This window comes from Sus scrofa, chromosome 18 (genome assembly GCF_054392235.1).
Source record: "Sus scrofa isolate SSC_HxYL_T2T_F1_AM1 chromosome 18, Sscrofa_HxYL_maternal_Yorkshire_Landrace_v2.0, whole genome shotgun sequence".
NCBI lineage: Eukaryota > Metazoa > Chordata > Mammalia > Artiodactyla > Suidae > Sus > Sus scrofa.
Window position 1 is genome coordinate 12,017,425 of NC_139400.1, and position 20,630 is coordinate 12,038,054.

Consider the following 20,630-nt stretch of genomic DNA (forward strand, 5'->3'; position numbering starts at 1 on the left):
GGATTTCTGCGTTCAGCCATTCTGAGCCCACTCTCCAGGGAGGGAGGAACAGGCCAGGGGCAGGCGGGTTATTCAGGGATCAGGGTCAGAGCGGTGAGATGTGTGGCCATCCTGACTTGGGGATCAGAAGAAACTCAGGAGTGTGTGGATATAGGAGCCGATGCGAGGGCTTTAAAGCAGGAAATTAGACACCGTTAGGTGTGCGAGGCTGGCGCTGGAGAGCTCTTTCATCCTGGAGCCTGGAACCGTGTGGAGGGCTGTCACCCAGTGCGCTGCACAGAGGAGGGTCTGCTGTGCCTAGGGCACCTGCGTGCTCTGTCCTTCGGGGCACAGGCGTTAACGTGCGAGTCTGGAGAAGGCGCCCGCAGTGTGGATGGCAGGGTTAGGAGAGCCTTGAAGGGTCTGAGTGGGCCTGAAGCCGTGGGCAGAGCCGGAGTGCCGAGGGGAGGGAAGAGGGCGTTTCAGATGGAGCCAGGGGACGGGGGAGTTGGCACCCAGGCTGGATGCGCAGAGAACCAGCGGTGGGCAGAAAATTGAGACGACTGGGCACTTGGGTCCAGGAGTGAGCTTGACAACACAGCCAGCAGGATCCCGCGTTACGGTTTTCCTTATGTATTTAACCTTGGATTGCTGGTGTTTACCGTAGAACATTCGGGAAACAGAAACAGGCTGCAACCCTCTGCAGTCCTGTGGTAGCACTGGCCTGGGGGCTGGAAGCTCGGCAGAGAGGGCAGGGCTTGGACAGCAGGGGAAGGCACGACCTTCAGGCTGGAGGCGGAGAGTCTGTTCAGGCCTGCTCCGAGGGAGGGAGGCCCCCGTGGGCCTGAGGCGCAGACAGAGGTGGGAGGTCCTGGTGACCCGAGGGGGCTGCGGTGCAGGGAGAGGCCGCGCTCACCGTGGACCCCTGCGGGCTGGACCCTGTGGCGGGCGCTCCGCAGGGAGGGCCCTGATCAGGTGACGTTGCGATTCTGTTGGGAAGCCTGGCCGGACCTGGGAGTAGAGGGGACCTGATCTTCGAGGGACGATAACGCAGTCGCAGGGAGCCTGCTTGGGTTTGGGGTGGTGGGGCCGGCAGGCTGAGGGTGACCAGTCTCTGCGGGGAGGGAGAGGAGCCCAGTTAGGGGATTGGAGACAGAGGTGACGGTGGAGGGAGGAGTGGGGTGTGCTTTTTAGAACCAAGGATGAGGTCCGACTTGCCTGGTTTGTTCTCGTTTTGAGGGTGCAGGGGGCGCCCAGGTGATGGTGCAGCACCTTGGGAGCGGGCCCTGGGCTGGCTCTGGCTGGCTGGCAGGCTTCGGCGTCCGGGTAGATCTCGGATTCTAGGTGGAGAAGCCCGCGGTGAGGTCAGCAGCGGGAGGCAGCGGCAGAGCGGAGGAAGTGGGGGACCACGTGGCCGTGCGGCTCTCAGGTGGAACCCCGGTCTGGGCAGCGACCGTGCAGGTGGATGGACCCAGGTGCAGAGCTCATCCTGGGGACCGCCAGGGCTGGGGAGGACCAAAGGGTGACGTTAGCAAGGACTCTGACCGCGTTCGACGTCCTTAGAAGCAGACGGGCTATGGACGCGAAGCCGAGCCCAGGTGAGCATGAGCTTCGTGGCCCATTTACTGCAGTTCGTCGGTGAGTTCAGCACGGAGGACGGAAAGGAAGCCCTGCTTCATCCGAACAGAAGTTGTTCAGAGGATGGGAGGGCTTTACTCGGTGGTCCTGAGGGACCTCTGGTTCAGAAAAGCGTACTGGGGACAGATACCTCATGGTTGCTGGAAGGGTTAATGCAGTTGTAAGAGGTATTAACAAACCTGTGTCCGGTGTGCAGCTCGAGGCCTTTGGTTCCCCAAATGCCTGGTGATACTTTGTGGCAGAAGCGATGCCCGAGGGTGCGGGTGAAAGAGGGCCAGCTTCTCCCCTCAGCTGGGGGTGCATCTAGAGGGGAGCCGACGTGTGACCACTCACAGTCACGCCAGGACGGAGGGGTGCAGGCGTGGGAGCGGCTCCTGGAGGGCGCTCGGGACGGTTGACCTGTGCCAAGCGGGGCCCCGTGTCACGGAAGGGCTGTCTGCTTGATGGCGCTCAGGGACCTCCTGCCTTTTCCCGTCAGGGTGTTGACACAAGCTGGAACTCTGTGGAGTCTTGCCCAGCTCCAGGGAGAGGTAGGGAAGGGCGCTTGTGCCAGCAGAAGTCGGGAGACAGATAGCACCTGCTGCCTTCTGACCCGGTACTGATGGGGACCCAGGCCTCTGTGCTAACGTGCTGGGTAGGTGGTGGGCACAGGCTTCGAGTCTGAGGGAGAGCCTGGCCAGGGCTGTCGGTTCACTCCGGAAGATTAAAACGGCCAAGCCCTTTTCTTTCATCCTGTATCTCAATCCACAGAAATTTCTTGACTGCCTACTCATGGGCCTCGGCTGTGCTAGGTACCGTCAGAGACCCCGCAGTTTCAGATGAGCTTCTCATGCGTAGGACGATGGTTGGTGGGTGAGACCAGGCAGGAAGCTGAGGGAGCTGCAGCGCAGGGGTGTCTGATGGGGTGGCCGGCGGAGGAGGAGGAGGCGGCGGCGGGGGCACCCCTGCAGGCCGTGGGTGAAGTTGTCTCCTTGGCTCAGAGCTGCGCAGGGGCGCGCGTCCAGGTGTGGGCGGCTGGCAGCTGGTGGTGGGCGCGCAGGGGCCGCAGGGCTGAGCTCAGGCTGGCAGGGGCTGCAGAGCCAGGGGAGCAGGACCAGGGCTCGGGCCGGGGTCGGGTGTCTGGAAGCTGTGAGAGGCCAGCCCTGAGGCGTCGAGGAGACCTCCAGGCTTCTGTCATTTAGGAAGATGGCTTTTTAAAAAAAAGTATGTTTCCCCAGTTATAAAATGAATGCCCTTGAACATTTGGAAACTACAGAAAGTATAAAAAAGAACAGTCAGATGTTCCCATAATCCTCTCCCCCCAGGTAACCGTGGTTACCATTGTGAGGTGGAAAGAGCGTTCTTAACTCTTAACTGCATGGACACAGAGCCGCTGAAGGAGCCGGGTGCGTGTCAGACACTTAACCCAGACGTGCGGCCACGGAGAGTTGGTTGGAGGGGCTTCCGAGTTGAGATCCTGCGCCAATGCAGGCAGCCCTGCCCGGCCCCAGTCTTCCCGCTGCAGTATCCCGCGCCTGTGGCCTCAGGCCACGTGGGGGCCAGGGCTGGGGCTACTGCAGCCAGGGGGACAGAGATAGTACCTAAGCACCTGTGGCTTCATCTTTGTCATAGGGGCGTGTCTAGGTTATGTTTTTTATTTCACTTTTAAGAAAGTATATAATGATTCATGGGACTCATCTGTGTTACTAACTAAATCTCACTTCCAGATGCTGTGGCAGGTAAATGATTTTATGAAAGTTTCTAATAAAAATAACATCGCTTGAGGCAGTCTTCTGAAATTAACACTGACTTACTAAGGAGGTATAAAGTAATGATTTTTAAATTGATTTTATAAAAGTCATGTGTTGTTCTTAGTAGCCACAGAGTAGTGCGGAATGCAGAGTAATTTCTAGAAGTATTTGTTAAGTGGATGAGAGTAGATGCAGAGCGTCAGGTCTTTGGCAAGCTGAGTGAAGGCAGTTAAAAAGAAAAAACATGCTCTGTTTCCGTACTGTAAAAAATCACTGGAGATGAAGTTTGGAATTCTTCACCGTCGTTTACCATGTATGGTAAGTTGTCTAGAAAAATACTGATTTAAACGATTCTCTGAGAACTAACACCTTTACTTTTCTCAAATGCTGCTTTTGTCTTTCAGACTAGGATTTTATTTCTTAGAAATGATTTTTGAGGGTCATTGCGCTTAGAGAAGCGGTAGAGAACGGTGGGGAAGTGCAGAGAGGAGGAGGCCGGGGTCTTCAAAGCCAGCTTTTCCAGTTGTTAGCTGTAATTTTTGCGAGTTTGGCCCTGGCCTGGTAGTGGACCGGGAGCACTTGGCACCATGCCTGGCACACAGTAGGCAGGCAATAAATGGCAGCTGTGTGGTGGTGGGCGTGAAAGCTTGTTGAACACCATGAGCCACTGTCTTTGGAGTCTGGACTTCGTGGCGTAGGCAAGCCTAGGAATCAGCCCTTTTCCGCTTGCCGTAGGTGTGTGTGTGTGTGTGTGTGGAAGGTTTACCCACACGGTGTTGTTCGCTTTCTTTTATCCATTTCATGATGGTATTTACTTGTTACCATTTATCATTCGGAGTTCCTTAAATATGATTGTGATACTCCTGCATCGAAACATTTCCAGAAATGACACTTGCAAGATGGAGTGGTATATCCTCGTCCTCTTCCCTCTCGTTTTGTTGTAGAACGAAACGGCCCTCCATTTAGTCTCTGGAGTGTGGCCGTAAGTTGTCGTTCAGTGTGTTGGTGTCGAGGCCTAAACAGTGATGTGTATAAAACTTGCAATGGGAACAAAAGTTTTCATTATAACAAGTGCAGCTGAAAGCGTGTTTTTCCCACCAGTGCTCTCAGGTGAATTTCCTTTGAGGAGGGAGAGGGCAGATCAGGCAGAATTGTCACGCGGTCCCAGTGGGTTTTATCGCCGAGTGAGTGGGTGCGCAGAGCTGGGGACGCGTGATGAGATTTGTTTCTGGTTCCCGCCAGGTGTCACCTGAGGACAGAAGCGCTCTGTGGGCCATGCTGACCTTCCACGGAGGGAGCTGCCAGCTGAGCCTCAACAAGAAGTGCACCCACCTGGTGGTTCCAGAGCCCAAGGGGGTAAGCGGCTCGCGGACGTGCTCCTTCTGCAGGCCCTGCAGCACGTCCAGCGTCACCCGTCTTCCCGGCACGTCTCTCCCATGAACGGTGTTCCATTTCCAAACGCCGATGCTAAGGAGCTTATGTTAATTACATACAGCTTGAGTCCACAAAGGATGCGAGAGGATCATATGTTTTGTGTAGAGCCAGATGTGACTTAAATACCAAGAATTTGGGGTTTATTTCATGGAGAAAGTAGGTTAGTTTTTTGAATCTCTAGAGGTGCCTTTCACATTCTCCAAAGCTGCAGTGCATCTTCTATTGTGAAGATGCGTGTTTGCAGTCCCCTCCGCAAGATTTGACGAGGCTCGCCCCGAGCATGGCTATGGAACCTCGGTGAGGTTCCCATTGTCCTGTCCTGCATCCAGAACGTTTAAAACCATCTCTCCTCCGTACGCACAGGCTCTTCCCTCAGCGCTGGGGGGGCCGAGGGGGTCCTGGGTCCCCAGACGGGGTCCCCAGGGCAGCACAAGCTGTCCAGCCCCCAGACCGAGTCAGGCCAAGCCTGCCGAGCGGAGAAGCCGCGGATCCTGAGCCCCACAGAGGTGGAGACTCTGTTGTGGGAATGGAACGGTTTTCTCCCCGTGAAGCCCTGTTTGTAACTATGTTGAGAATTAAGTAGCCTGTGTTCACAGTGGAAAAGTCTCCTGAGTGGGCAGAGCTTACACACGTCAGTTGTTCCCTCCGTTTTCTTCTTGGGCGCTGACCCAGCCTCCTGGCCAGCAGGTCCCCTTCTGTAGAATCTTCGAAGCTGTTCATCATGCTGATTTTCTGGCAAGAAAATAAATTTTGAGCCAGTGAATTTGGCTGTAACTTAGTAAGCCACCCAGTTCAAGGAAAACTTATTCTGTGAAAATTTGAGGTGAATCTTACAAATCTGCTTAAGTAAAAAATTCTGGAGTTCCCTTCATGGCTCAGCAGTTGACGACCCCGACTAGCATCCATGAAGGCGCAGGTTCGATCCCTGACCTCGCTCAGTGGGTTAAGGGTCTGGCACTGCCATGAGCTATGGTGTAGATCGCAGATGCGGCTCAGATCCCACGTTGCTGTGGCTGTGGTATAGGCAGGCAGCTACAGCTCCGATTCGACCCCTAGCCTGGGAACCTCCATATGCCGCCAGTACGGCCCTAAGAGACAAAAAAAGAAAAAAGAAAAAAAAATTCTATTTTACATAACAATTTTAGAGGTTAGTATGCTTTGGTTAAATAGCGTAGTGGTTCTTTTTATGTCAATATTGACTTACGGCTAAAAATCATTTGATTTTAGGTAGCTAGTTTAAGGAAAGTGAAGTCTTTCTAACATTTTAAACAGTGAGTGAATACTTTTAAAGAATCTACTTAAAATTTGAGGCAGTATATGAAGAGAGTGGAGGAGTTCCCATCATGACTCAACAGTAATGAACCCAATTAGTATCCATGAGGACACAGGTTCGATCCCTGGCCTTAGTGGGTTTAAGGATTTGGTGTTGCCATGAGCTGTGGCGTAGGCCGGCAGCTGGGGCTCCGATTCGACCCCTCGCCTGGGAACTTCCATGTGCCGCAGGTGCAGCCCTAAAAAGACAGACAAAAAAGAGTGGCTTTGTCACATAGGCTAGCTGACTACACATGAAAGTAAATACATATTTTAAAAGTAAATTCTTTTTTTGCATTTTTTGATAAATTCATGGAGAAAATATATAAATGGTATGATGAAACTATTGTATTCTTGAATTTTTTTGTAAGTTTTCATTGAAATCGAGAAGCATGAAGGAATTTAATAACAAAATCCGCAGAAAAAGTATGTCGCTTAGTTGTGGAGGAGGGCATGGGTTTCCAGGGGTACCTGCTTCTCCTGTGCCCTCGGCCACGGGGGCCCCACCTGCCGCCCGCAGTCTGTGCCTGCGGGACGTGGCGCTGGCGTTCCTGCTGCATGTTGCTTCCTCTTGGGAACTAAGCTGGAAGCCTGGCTCAGTCAGAATTGCTGCGACCTCGTGTCCTATGTAGGATGACTGGGGAGCTGTCCCCACACTCCGTGACTCCCGCGGGCCTCTGTCCGGTCACGCTTGGCGCAGCGCATCAGGCAGTGACAGCTGTAGAGGCGGTGGCGGTCGTGCGTTTTGTGAGTTTCCCCAGGATTCCTAGCTCCACATATTGCATCTCAAATAGCCTTTGAAACAAAGTCATTGAGGGCCGCTGCCGGCAGGCAGGAGGCCGTCCTGTGACCCCTGGTTGTGGTTCCTTTTGTCTCGTGTTCTCTGGAGGGGCAGTGACAGCTCAGGTTCTGTCTGGGGCTGCGCCGTCCCAGGAAGTCTGTAGAACCTGCCACCTTGTCTGTGTGTGTGTGTGTGTGTGCTTCACTTGCAGGAGAAGTACGCGTGTGCGCTGAAGAGAGCGGGTATCAGCATCGTGACCCCCGACTGGGTGCTGGACTGCATATCGGAGAAGGCCAAGAAGGACGAGGCGCTCTACCATCCTCGGCTCATTATTTATGAGGAGGAGGAAGAGGAGGAGGAGGAGGAGGTAGAAAATGAGGAGCAAGACTCCGCAAACGAGGCCAGTAGCGACGAGAAGTCGAGCCCCGCCAGTTCTCAGGGAGGCTCCCCTGCAGGTGACCCGCAGTTTTCACCCAAAGCGAACGCCGAGAAGGCCAAGGGGGAGCTGATGTTCGACGATTCTTCAGATTCCTCCCCGGAAAAGCAAGAGAGGAATCTAAACTGGACCCCGGCGGAAGTGCCCCCGCTGACGGCCGCCAAGCGCCGGCTGCCGCCCGGCAAGGAGCCCGGCCTCATTAACCTGTGTGCCAACGTGCCGCCGGTCCCGGGGGGTGTCCTGCCTCCTGAGGTCCGTGGGAACCTGGTGGCCCCGGGACAGGCCCTCCCGGGCTCCGAGAGGCCCGAGGCGATGGCCGCCTGGAGCCCGGCCGTGCGGACGCTGCGCAACATCACCAACAGCGCCGACATCCAGCAGATGAGCCGGCCCCCCAACGTGGCCCACGTAAGTCCCTCCGAGAGGACGGGCGGCCCCGCGGTGGGCACGCGGCGGGCCTCAGCTTCCCGTGGCGTTTGCCGCCGCCTCACTGCAGCCACGTCAGCAGCAGTATCTGTTTGCACGAGAACTGGTGTTACGCCTTGTACGTATGCATGTACGTGTGCAGGCACGTATTCCCGCGTCGTAACTTCTGCAGAAGAGGGTGACAACAGGCACACAGGTGGGGCTCTGACTGCTGAGCTGGCCCTGGGACACCGGTGGCAAGTGCTGTCCTGGAAGAGCGGCTTCCTTCCCCTCTTGCTCCGTTTCGTTGGGGGCCACAGAAGCGGTGGTCCGCCACCCGGTCCTTAGGTGCCTGGGGTGACCTTGCAGGAGGTGAATAACACACACTAAGTCCATTTCGCTTGCTGAAGAAGCCATAGTTTTTATTTAACGGAAGGAAGGTGGTCAAGGGTGTGTTTGCATTTTTATGGTCCCTGGGAAAGAAAGACAAGTGCCCTGCCCCGGTTTTAGGTGGTACAGACAAACCTGAGCAGCAGGGCCTCTCGCGGCTGCAGGTGTTGATGAGCTTAAATCCAGGTGGGTCCTGGAGGACTGTGAGGGCACAGCGGTGCAGGTGACAGGAACATCGGCTCTGAAGACCCCAGCGTAGGCCTGCCTGTGCTGAGCCCCAAGGAAAGAAAGCCCTGAATTAGTGCGCGGAGTGGGTGGAGAACAGAAAGGGGTGGGGCCTTTAGTCGGGGTCACCAAATGCTTCCTCTTATTGTAAATCACAGCCCCATACCCAAGTCTGGTAGTGGTGGCCATTAAAGATGCATAAAAGATTAAAAATGCCCTTCCCTCCCCGCCTCGGGCTAAGCAGTGACTAATGGATAGTCCTGGTCCTTGAGACGAGGGGGGCAGGGGTGAGCACAGCGGGCAGAGCGCCAGGGGAGAGACGTGGTCAGGGCTTTACGGGGACGAGGTTCTGACAGACACCCAGTTCTGGGAAGGCCGTGTGGCCGGAGCTGGTTAGGAGCCCGCGTAAGTGGGTGACCCTGGCCAGCATGTTAGCGAGAGTGGGCACAGTGGGGTCCAGGCCAGGGAGGGGATCCGAGGGTGGTGGGTCCCTGGCAGCCTGGTGGTCAGAGCTTGGCGCGTTTGGGTGAGCGGTGTGGAGGTGGGTGGCGGAGCCGGAGGGCTCTGCGCCCCGACACTTTCTGCCCAGCACGTCGAGTTTGGTCCAGATAGTTTAGGTCGGCCTGGCTTGCCCGGATCATGAGATTCTCCGGAAAGATGGCTGGGGTTTCTGTTGTGTCCTGAGAAGTGTGTGATGGAATGAAAGGTGGAGCTGGCGTTTTGAAGTTTGCATGGTGCCCTTCCTGCGCAGCTGGGCAGCAGCTGCCCGTTCCATCCCTCGTTAGCTGTGTCTGTCATGCCCTCTGTGTTACCACCAGGGCCCTGGAGGTGAATCTGAGTTGTCAGCCGGCCGCAGTCCAGAGAGTGATTGGCAGGGGTGGCTGGGGGCGAGGTCGAGGTCCCCAAGATGAGGTGGTCAGGGAGGGGCAGCGCTGGCCTCGTCCGGTGGGGTCACGGGGCTCAGGGAGAAGGTGGAGCCCGGGGACAAGTGTGCACACCCTTGGGTGCCTGGGCCTGCTCAGCAGCACCCAGCCAGGGCACAGAGTCCCTGCCTGGCAGGGGCCGCGCAAGGAGGGCGAGGTGGTGTCGGGGAGCTGCCAGAGTGCACGGGGGGACGGGGGGCCTGCAGGTGCCCGGCCCGAGGCAGAGAGTGGGGAGACATGAGCACTTGGAGGTGGCGGAGGCTGGAGGGCGAGCCAGTCTGGAGGGTGGCCCCGCTGGCCCCGGGATGTGCCCTGTGCCCGGGAAGATCCTCTCCTGGGCCACGGTGAGGGTCGCCGGCGCCAGCCTGCAGAGCCTCCGGCGGTCTGGAAAGTCACGAGTCTCCTGTCCTCGGCTGAGGCGTTAGGAGCGGCCTTCCCTTTTCCTGCCGTCTGAGCCTGTTAGGGATCCAGCGTTGTCACCCCAGCTCAGGTCAGTCCATGTGGTCCAGGAACTTCCACGTGCCACCGGAGCCGCCCAAGAATAAAGTGAAATAGGCTTGCGATGTGAGAAGCGCTCCCGAGCGGCCGAGCGGGGGCTCCCAAGCGGGGACGGGCGTTTCCACTATGTGCTGTGCTTTTCAAATGCAGTGGGGGTTGGCTTAAATCCCAAGTTCCCTGTATTGGGTATAGAGGTGAAATAGTCTGGTTTGAAGTGAAGATGAGAACACCCGGGGCAGGGGCAGATCTTGCCCCTGCCAGCAAGACACCCCACCCGGGAAGACGGACTCCACCCTCTTGGCTGGGTGCACGGTGGGACCCTGTCTAGCCAGTGAATGGCTCCAGCACTAGCAAGAACAGAGAAGAGGTTTTCTGACAGTTTTTCGGTGATCTGAGAAAGATAGTACTGGAATCCGGGTTCTCGTTCACGGCGGTCAAAGCAGGAACTCCGCGAACACGCAGGCAGCAAAGCTTTTATTCAAGGAAAGCTCCTGGGGTTCCTGGGAGGAGGGAGAAGAGCCCTCTTTTTCTATTGTCCTATAGGGGTTTTTATTCTTTCAAGTTGGGGGGGGGTACCCACGTGGGGTCCAGAGAGATGCGGTCTTCTCCCATTGGCCTTGCTCAGTGGCCCGTGTCAGTCCTTGTCCAGTAGGGTCTCAGGGTGGAAGTGTCCTGCAAGTCTCATGATTTCCTTGTCCTTCCCCTAAACTGAGGCGCAGGGCGTCAGGGATTGATGTCCTGGGCGTAGGTTCACTCCCTGCAGTAACAAGGTCTGTGGCCATGTGACTCCCTGGAGCCCGGAAGCCCCAGATGTTAAAAATCAACGGCCACGTCAAAGAAGGCGTCGAAGCCCACGTGCCTGCGCTGACGACCCGAGTTCGTCTTCTGCCTCCAGAACATGAGGACATGCTGCTGCTCAGTGTGCAGAAAATGAGTCTTTGAAATGAAAGATTTGGTTTAAAATTATATCGGGGGTTGAGGAAACATAGCAGCCGTCAAAACCCTGTTTGAACTGCACATTTTGGGCGGTTAGGAGCCTGTGGTGTGTGTCGCACTGCTGGGCATGACACGTGGCTCAGAGTTGAGTGATTTGAAGGACTGTGACGGCCGTGAGGGAAAAACTCAGGCGTGACATTCAGTAAAAATTGTTGTTTGCAGGGAGTTCCCTTTGTGGCTCCATGGTAACAATCCCAGCTCGTATCCATGAGGACATGGGTTCGATCCCTGGTCCTGCTCAGGGAGTTAAGGATTCTGCGTGGCTGTGGCGTCGACCGGCAGCTGCAGCTGCAGCTCCGACTGGACCCCTAGCCTGGGAACCTCCATATGCCGCGGGTGCGGCCTTAAAAGGCAAAAGAAATTGAGGTTTGCAGTAAGGCAGCTTGTGTACTCAAGCCGTGAAGAGTCTTTTCCCTTTGAGTCTTCAGGACCAACACGTTTTCAGCCAGAGGCGGTCAGAGGGTGGAAGGTGCCGCTCCCCACACCCCCCGGCCTGCCAGGTGTGCGGCTTTCCAGGCCAGCGTCCACCCCCGTCTCTTGGGGCTCCTGTCTGGTTCTCCCTCTGCTCACACCCCGGCCTCCCGCAGCCCCCGGGGGTTGTGGTCCCTGTGGTCACCTGTTCAGAAGGCACACCCCGCCGAGTCCGGCCTCCCTGAGAAGTGAGCACAGAGAGGGGCAGCCCTGCCCACCCACCTGGTGCCCGCCGTGAGCTCCCCACTGACCTGGGCGGGCAGCAGCCTGCAGCCACCAGCCGCTTCACCTTGTGGCGGGCAGCCCCGCGTTCGTTTCCCCGCTCCCTATCGATTTTGTGTCGGTCGTTTACTTCCGAGGGTGAAGCAGTAATGTGCAGCGTTTTAAAAATAAGTGCTGATGCTCTCCCTCCGCCTCTGGCTCCCATTTCCCCTCCCAGAGGCAGCCGCTGTGCACACCAGTGTCTCCTGGGGGGGCTCAGGGCCCATCCGCAGACGTACAAGCTGGGCTCCCGCCTCCCCCCCCCCCGCAGGCCTTTTTGTGGAAATGGTCGCATCCCAAATGCTGTTCTCTGCAGACACACCTGCAGGGTGTGTGCTGGGGTCCATTTCTCCTTCCACTTTTTTTCTTTTTGTAACGGCCACACCCACGGCGTATGGAAGTTCCCAGGGTAGGGGTCCAGTTGGAGCTGCAGCCGCTGGCCTACGCCAGAACCACAGCACCGCAGGATCCCAGCCATGTCTTCGACCTACATCACAGCTCCTGGCAGCGCTGGATCTTTGACCCCCTGGGCAAGGTCAGGGATCGAACGCGCGTCCTCATGGTTCCCAGTTGGGTTCGTGCGTAACCTGCTGAGCCACACCAGGAACTTCCTTCTTTCGTTATTAACCTCATTTGTTTCAGCACTAAATCTGAAGTTCATTGCGCTTGCCAGTTACGTAACCTTTATGTTTTGGAGTCTGTGTAAGTGGAAGATAGGTGTGAGAAACATACTTGAGATTTTCGTATAGTTTTAGTTATGAGGAAGTGCAATTTCTGGAGTGTTTTTTAAATGACCAAGATGCTTTAATAGGGGTGCATTGTATTGATTTGAGTTTTAGTAAAATCTCTTTGTTGCTGGTTTCCGTGGCTGTAAGAAGTTGGCTTCCAGTTTTCTTCGTGACATTCGGGGCTACCCGGGGGTGGCACACCTGCGATCTGGTGCTCAGTGCCGTGGTGTCTCCTGGCTCCCTGTCCCGACCCCTCCCTGCACAGTTTGCACAGCTCTGTCCCACTGACTCCTGTCCCTGGGAAGCAGGGTGAGCTGGAGGGCGTGGGCTGGCCCGTAGGGCATCCTGTGGCTTCAGGGCTCTGTCCCATCTGTGGGGTTCCGGGTCACTTCTGACGTGACTGTGCTCATGTTCTCGGTCAGGGAGCCCTGGCCACGTAAACAGACCAACTGGGGGTGTCTCCCCGTTCCTCGTTTACGGGGCTCGACCCAGGACACAGAGCGGGGTGACCACACACAGGGGTCGGGGGCTGGCAGCTGCTGTCCGGGGTGCCCCGTGCCTTCACCCTGGTGTGGGTCTTACTGTCCTCTGCTGGCCCTGTCCCTTGTCGGGAAGGGGCAGCTGTGGAGAGGAGGCTTGACTCAGATGAGTCCCTACTGGTGCCCTCACGCTTGTCGCTCCTGGGGCTCTCGGGTCCAGAGGGGGTCTGGGCGTGGGCGGGAGAAGGGGCCCCCGGAGGGGCACTGCCAGGCACATGCAGACCCGTCACCCCACAGCCTGAGGAACACGTGGGACATTTCGCTGCTCCCTCCCCCGGCCCTCAAACACATCAGCCGGGGTGGGGGGTGTCTGTTAACTGGAATCATTTGCTCATTCCTCTTTGCTTCCTCAGTTTCGGATTTTGGTGGTCTCAAAATACAGATTTATTGACTTCATCGAAATCGGTGATACTTAACGACCAGAAGAAAATTGCAGGTGTTTCGAAGCGTCCAGTTTGATGCTTCCCAGGCATCCGCATGTGTCAGCAATTGTTGACTGGGGCTCTGCGTGATTTTTCTTTTCTAGATCTTGCAGTCCCTTTCGGCCCCAACGAAAAGTTTAGAACAGCAGGTGAATCACAGCCAGCAGGGCCACTCGAACGCCGTGCTGTTCAGCCAAGTAAAGGTGACCACGGAGCCGCATCTGCCCCAGCCACCACCACACCCCGTCCTGCACCTGCCACCCCAACAGGCGGTGCAGCTGCAGCAGCAGTTGCCACACGCCGCACAGCAGCCTTACCCGCCGCAGGCCCTCCCCCAGCACCCGTTCCCACAGCAGCCGATGCACCGCCCCCCGCAGCAGCCGCAGCCCCTCCCGCAGCAGCTGCAGCCCCTCCCGCAGCAGCAGGCCCTGCAGCAGCAGCTGCACCAGCTGCAGCAGCAGCAGCTCGCACAGTTTCAGCAGCAGCAGCTCGCGCGCCTGCACCAGCAGCAGCAGACGCAGACCCAGGCGCCCCAGGCCCTCCAGCACCAGCCGCCGCCCCCGCAGCCCCCGCCGCCGCAGCACCAGCACCAGCTGTTTGGACACGACCCAGCAGTGGAGAGTTAGTGTGGATTTCTGCCTTTTCTCTTCCAAGTCTTACGCTTACGTCAGTGCTTTGAGAGCGTTTGAAGGTGGGCTAAGGATTTGTGTCAGGATCATTCTAGACAGTGGGGGACGGGAGTTTCCTAGGACAAGGGGCAGTTCCATCTCTGGGGGACTTGGGGGCGCCTGCCCTCGGGTGAACATTGGTTTTCGTGGAACTTGGGGCCGCGAGAACCGGCTCAGGCGTGAGCCGTTGGTTTCGTTGGTCTCGTCATTGTGGACAGACGGGCGTGTGGCAGCATTGCAGGCGTGCACAGGCGTGTGCAGATGTGCGCAGAGGCCGGCGGAGAGGCCGCGGCCAGGAGGACACCCCTTCCTCTGCGCCCGCCTGCCCGCCCGCCACCCTCCCTGCGGAAGGAGCTGTTGGTGTCTGTGCGCGCACAGCTTGGGCTCAGGGTTTGACGAACGTCTCCTGTTGTCGTTCTCTCGTAGTTCCAGAGGAAGGCTTCCTCCTGGGCTGTGTGTTTGCCATTGTGGATTATCCGGAGCAGATGTCCGACAAGCAGCTGCTGGCCACCTGGAAAAGGGTGAGGTCGTGGGCCGTACGTGTCTGCTCTGCTTGTGTCCTGGGTCCTTCTCGTCACGTTTTCTGTGACCTTGGGCGGAGCACATCTCTGGGCTTCAGTGGTCTTAGGTAGAAGGGGGAAATGTTGGACTTTCTCATTCTCTTTTTTTTGGTCTTTTTAGGGCCGCACCCTCAGCGTATGGAGGTTCCCAGGCTAGAGGTCGAGTTGGAGCTGTAGCTGCCGGCCTACACCACAGCCGCGGCAACCCAGATCCGAGCCACACCTACACCACAGCCACAGCAACACCGGATCCTTAACCTCTGTCCCAGTGGGTCCTAGTCGGTCGGGTTCGTTACCTCTGAGCCACGGCAAGAACTCCAGGACTCTCTCAAGATTCATCTCAGGCCTAGAATTTAAGCGACACAGATCACTCGGCTGAGGTTTGGTGACCTCAGATGGGGGGCTGTCGGCTCGCAGGTGCCTCAGTCGTTTCTGCTTCCCAAGGGTGAGTGGGAGAAGCCCTGGAGTCCCAGGTTGGGTGGGACCCCGGCGTCCTCTAGGCCAGGCGCAGGACTGTCGTCCATCGATTGAGTAATGGCTTTGCGCGGTGGCCTTTGAGGAAAAGCAAAGGGGAACGCTTTTTCCTGCGGTGCCACGAATCCGATTGAGTCAGATTTTCTGTTAAAAAGTGACCTTGTACAGGTGCTTCTCCAAAAGCACCCCTGGTGTCTCAGGGCCTGCCCTGTGCCAGGCCAGGTGAGGCCGGGGCGGGGTGGGCTGCACAGACGGCGGTGAGCAGCGTGCCAGGTGCAGGGAGAGCCCCAGGGAGGACACAGCTATGTCGTTGCGGGGTTGGGGAGGGGGGTCAGCTGGAGAACAGTCTCCAGGGACGTAGAGGAATAGGAGTTCGTGGGGGGGGGGTCCCCGGGAGTGGCACCGAATGGGGGTGGAGGGGCAGAAAGGGGAGGGAGCAGGTCCAGGAGGCAGGAGACCAAGGCCAGGCCATGCCTCCCGAGACCACGCTTAGATGCCCTGTTACAGAAACGGGCATTCAGAAAGGGGATCGGCTTGTTTCCATGGTGAAGGAGGAGTGAGGAAGACCCTGGAGCCGGCGAGCACCGGCCAGGGCTGTGGGCAGGGGTGAGGCTGGGGGGTTACAGCGGCAGAAGCCCGCCCCAAATCGTGGGCGTGTAGAAGGTGATACGCAGAAACCGTTCTTAAAAAAGAAACAGAGCAAAACCCAAAGATCAAAGGTTCGGTGTACGGGGGTTGGTTTTGTTCTCCAATTAAAGGATGAGTCCGAAAGGCCCACTGTTAAATGACAGGAGTGGGGGACAGAGGAAAGGAAGGCCAGAAGACAGCTCTCAGCTGCAGGGTGCTGTCCGCGTGGGAAGGGCTGGAGAGCACTGGCTGGACCACGGCCGGGAGCCAGACGGCAGTGGCGTCATGTCTGCACTGTTCTGAGGGCAGCGCATTTCTCACCTGGAGCAGCCTCTCCAGTCCGTCAGTGAGGCCGTGGGACAGAGGCAATTTCAGGCCCCTGAAGTCCAAACGTCCCCCTCCCCGAGGCCTGCAAAGGGGCAGATGTGGCTTGGGGTGCGGGGGCTCTAGGGGGAGGGGAGGGGAGATCGTGGAGGCAGGTGCAGGTGGGGCGGGGCGGCGTCGGGAAGGGTGATGCTGTGCCTTCTGCCGGGTTGGAAATTCTCAGGGCTGCTCCCGGCCTCGGCTCCCTCCCTCTGCCAGGGTGGCACGCCAGGGCCTCGCTGGAGAGCGTGGCGACCGTGGAGAGGGAACTGCGCCGCCCCTCCTGTTGCGGCTCTGTCTTAGGGCCCCCGCCCCGGCCCTCCACGTCTGTCCAGTCCAGCTCTGGGCCGAGTCCGTGGCTCCTGGAGGGAGGGCAGCAGGGGGCGTTACATTTCTTTGAAGAGTTTGGGGAATGAATGAGTGAGAAAAACCAAGAAAAAGACAGGTGGGCAGAGGGGAGTCAGGCATTCATCCACACCAGGGGGAGTGGACGTGGGCGCCGGCAGGAACCAGATCCTGGTATGCCGCTGCAAGCCAGCTGGGACAGCCCCCCCCCCCCCCCCCCGCCCGGCTGCCTGAGTCTGTTTCTAAAAATGAATTTGTGTTATTTACCAACTTCATTCTGAATTGCTTTCCCCCCCCTTTTAGAGTAAAGTTTCTGAAAATCACGGATTCTGCCCCCGGGGGCCTTTGGCTGCGTCTGACGCATGTTCAGTTGCCACAGCTGGGGGTGGGGGCAACTCTGGGCCCCCAATGGGTGCAGGTCAGGGACGCTGCCAGCCTCGTCCGATGCCCGGCTGGTCTCAAACACCCATAGTGCCCAGTGGAGGGGACCTTCTGCTTTTCTTCTCTTTTCCCCTGGAAATTCACATTTCTTTTCCTGTGGTTGATTTCTAGTTTGATGCCATCGTGGTCAGAGAAGATACTTGAAACAGTGTCTGTACTCTTAAATTTGTGGACATTAGTTTTGTGCCCCAGCAGGTGGTCAGTCCTTGAGAATGTTCCATGTGTATTCTGATTTTGGGGGGATGTACTGTCCTGTAAATGTCGTTTAAGTCTAGCTTTTCTACTGTGGCTTCAGGATCGCTGTTGCCTTTTTGATTCTCTGTCTAGAGGATGTGTCCATCGATGTGAGAGGGGTGTTAACGTGTCCTACTGTGATGGTATCCCCATCAGTTTCTCCTTTTATGTCTGTTAGTGTTTATCATTAGGTATTTGGGTGCTCCTGTATTAGATCGGGGACATATATGTTGGCAAGTGTAATATCCTCTGTTATTTTTTTGTCTTTCTTTCAGGGCTGCGCCTGTGGCATATGGAGGTTCCCAGGCTAAGGGTCTAATCAGAGCCGCAGCTGCCGGCCTACACCACAGCCACAGCCACTCGGGATCTGAGCCGCGTCTGCGACCTGCACCGCAGCTCATGGCAACACCCGAACCCTGAACCCACTGAGCGAGGCCAGGGATGGAGCCCGCATCCTCGTGGTTCTTAGTTGGGTTTGTTTCCACTGCGCCATGATGGGAACCCCTCTTACCTTCGTTTTCTTTAGAGGAGCCCTTTTAGGGTTTCTTTTTGACTGGGTTTAGTGTTGCTGTGCTCTTCTAGGGAGGGTTTATGGAGACATTATTTCTCCTATTTGAATGGTATGCTTGCGGGGTAGAGTATTCTGGCTGCCAATTTTTCCCTTTTAGAACTTTGCCTCTTCTCTTCTGGCCTGTAGTGTTTCTGCAGAGGAAATCAGCTGATAGCCTTATGGGGGTTCCCTTATAATTAATTCTTTGTTTTTCTCTTGCTGCCTTTAGAATCCTCTCCTTTAACTTCTGCAGTTTTCATTGTAATGGTATCTGTGTCCTCTCGATTGGGAAAGTTTTCAGCCGTGATTTCCTCAAATACCGTTTCCGTCCCCTTTTTGTTTCCTCCTCCTCTGGAATCCCTGTGGTGAGTAGGTGGGTCTGCTTTAGGTGGGCCCACGGATCTCTCATTGCTTTCCTCTCTGCATTTGGTGTTCTGTCTGCGGTCCTGATGGGGCGATTTCCATTGTTCTAACTTCCAAGTCACTTGCTCCTTCCTCTGCATCCTTCCTTCTGCTGCTCAGCGCCTTTAACTCAGCTTGCGTCTCTGCAGATGCATTTTCTGGTTTTCCTTGGCTCCTCCTTACCATTTCTAGTTCTTTCTAAAGGAGTCTGCATTACCGTTCATACCCTCTCTTAATTCCTTCGGTATTTTCACTCTCTCCTTTTTGAACTCAGTATCTGTGAGACTGCAAGGTCTGTTTCATTGTCTGCTCATTTAGGAGAATTCTCCTGTTTTTCTAACTGGGAATCACTCCTGAGCTGCTCTGGTTTGCTTATATTTGTCTTATTCTCCAGAGCCTGCGTCTCAGTGCCCAGCCCTGGCCCGAGCATCTCGGGCTGTGGTGTCCAGGGCGGTGGTGCAGCTGGTCTGTGCGGCTCTCCCTCTGCTCGGCCCTCCTCGGTCCAGCTGCTGTGCTTTTCTTGGTGACTTTGAGGTCCCTCCGTCTCGGCTCATCTCCCGGTGGGTTAGGTGGTGGGTTCCTTTCCTCTTTCACGGCTCCCTCTCAGGAGTGCTAGTCCCGTCCTGATTCCTTCTCGCTCTTCTTCCCTTTGGCTCTGCGCAGCCATGGGGAGGGCTGCTTGCCCTTTTTGGAGGTTGAAGGTCTGCTGCCAGCGTTCAGTAGATGATCTGTGTGAATCGCTCTACACGTGGATGGGCTTGGGGGTGTTTGGGGGAGAAGGTGAGCGCCGTGTCTTACTCCTCCCCCCTCCTGGAAAGTCGGATGAACGGGTGTTAGAGGTCATTGCAGTTCCGTGGTGCCGAGTGGGAGAGCCCATCAGTGTAACTGATGTCTCTTCTCTACTTGGGGAAATACCTCTGCGAATCCACCCTGGACCCTTCCAGTCGCTGTCTTGTTTGAAATGGCAGTTCCCTCCCGCCCTGAGCCCCGTCTTGTGTGTGTGCAGATAATCCAGGCGCACGGAGGGGCCGTGGACCCCACGTTCTCCAGCCGCTGCACACACCTTCTCTGCGAGAGTCAAGTCAGCGGGCTCTTTGCGCAGGTGAGTCCACGTTAGGACGCTGGCTCCAGGGGGAGCTGTTTCCTCCCTCTGAAACGGGGACATGGCATCCCACCCTTGCTCCGCAGGCGCTGGCGGATCAGTCCTCTGTGGCCAGCAGGCCTTTCTGACTTCGAGGACTGAGCGAAGGGGAGGTGTCCGGGTGGTGTTAGGAGACGGCGGGCTCCCTCCCGCTCGGCCACGGCCACACGGAACAGACGAGGGGTGTCCCGACCCGGTCGGGCCCTCCGAGCTGCCGTCCGCCTGCAGAGCCTGAGCCCTCCGCCCGGCGTGGCCTCCCCTCCTGCCCGCAGGTCCGCTGCCTCTCCCGTGGACGAGCAGGGTTGGCGTGATGGGATAGAGGGCCCTGGCCGTCGCCTTTGCCTGCTTTCCCCTTTGCAGTTAAAAGTGCGCAGCTCCTCGGGAGGGGTTTGCCTCGGCTTCACCTTAGGTGGGCAGGTGGGGTTTCTCATGACGTGGCTCTGGGGCCCCTGTGTTCTCGTGGGGCGTTTGCTCTCCGGTGGCCGCACGTGTCCTCTCCTTCCCCAGGGCGGGCTCGCGTCCTGGTGTGGATGGTGGCCTTTTCGGGTTGTCCAAAGACTCACCTGTTAGACTTCGGAGTGGGTTCCTTTCGCGAATCGAGTGCTCCACGCCTGAAACTCCTCGTGGTTAGGGCTTCCGGTGGAGTGGTGGGAGGCTGCACAGCCTCCCAGGTTTGTCCTTAACCTGCCTGCAGTCGCAAACCCAGACGACAGGCCGCGCTGTTCTGTCTGCAGGCGATAAAGGAGAGGAAGAGGTGCGTCACGGCGCACTGGCTGAACGCCGTCCTGAAGAAGAAGCGGCTGGTGCCGCCCCACCGCGCCCTGCACTTCCCCGTGGCCTTCCCGCCCGGCGGGAAGCCCTGCTCCCAGCACGTAAGGCGCTCCCCGCCCGTTGGGGTCCTCCGGCTGGTGGTCGCGGGCAGCCCACCCCCTTTGGCGGCCGAGGCCGTGTCTTCTGTGGGCTGCGAGGGGCCCACTGGCCGGGGCCCAGCCGAGCAGGCATCTCTCTTCCTTCTGCCCTCCTGGGACTGTCACTGCTTCCTGCACAGAACAGATGTTCGGTCGAGTCTCCTAAGCCTGAAAGTCCTAAAACAAATCAAGTGTCTGGCACCACAAGTGGCCACGGTGGAGGGGACGTTGTCGTCACTGTAGGTTCCCCCTCAGCTGAGCTCAAAATCGGGGTCAGAAGGAAGCACTGATACTTATGCATTTACTAAAATACCTTCGTTTTAAAGGATCTGAACAGTGTCACTTTACCACACACCCGAAAGGTTCTCCCGGGGTTGGCGTGCTTGCTTCCCTTGCCCTCGGCGGCTGTGTGTGTTCCGCGTGGCACTGACACTTCTGGCTCTGACGCTGTGCGGAGCGCTATCACCCGATGCCTCGCGTGCTGCCGGCGAGGAGGGGAGACCCGTCTCCGTCTGTGAGGCGGCGTGCGCATCTGACCGGACTTGCTCTCGTCCTAGATTATCTCTGTGACTGGCTTCGTCGACAGCGACAGGGACGACCTGAAGCTGATGGCCTACCTGGCAGGTGCCAAGTACACGGGCTACCTCTGCCGCAGCAACACGGTCCTCATCTGCAAAGAGTGAGTGCGCCGCGGGCGCCGCCGCCGCAGCTCTCAGTTTGTCGTGGTTTTGTGGTAGAAGTTTGAGCAGGAAA

At 57.2% G+C, this 20,630-nt stretch overlaps 1 protein-coding gene across 9 annotated transcripts in view; it reads left to right on the forward strand.

Moving 5' to 3' along the window:
• The window catches only part of PAXIP1 (PAX interacting protein 1), a 44,488-nt gene that overhangs the window by 11,332 nt on the left and 12,526 nt on the right, over positions 1–20,630 (forward strand). For 4 of the 9 annotated variants that reach the window (XR_002340250.2, XR_014833435.1, XM_021078627.2 and 1 more), the window contains exons 5-11: positions 4,590–4,703; positions 7,085–7,714; positions 13,269–13,785; positions 14,259–14,353; positions 18,835–18,930; positions 19,704–19,841; positions 20,435–20,556. Coding sequence is in view for 6 of the 9 variants with exons in the window: in XM_021078627.2 (XP_020934286.1) it covers positions 4,590–4,703; positions 7,085–7,714; positions 13,269–13,785; positions 14,259–14,353; positions 18,835–18,930; positions 19,704–19,841; positions 20,435–20,556 (1,712 nt within the window). In the remaining 3 variants the exon portion in view is untranslated. Of the gene's footprint in view, positions 1–4,589; positions 4,704–7,084; positions 11,031–11,888; positions 13,856–14,258; positions 14,354–18,834; positions 18,931–19,703; positions 19,842–20,434; positions 20,557–20,630 lie in introns of those variants that run through there. The other 5 variants (XM_085005067.1, XM_085005065.1, XR_014833436.1 and 2 more) reach the window with 4 other exon arrangements.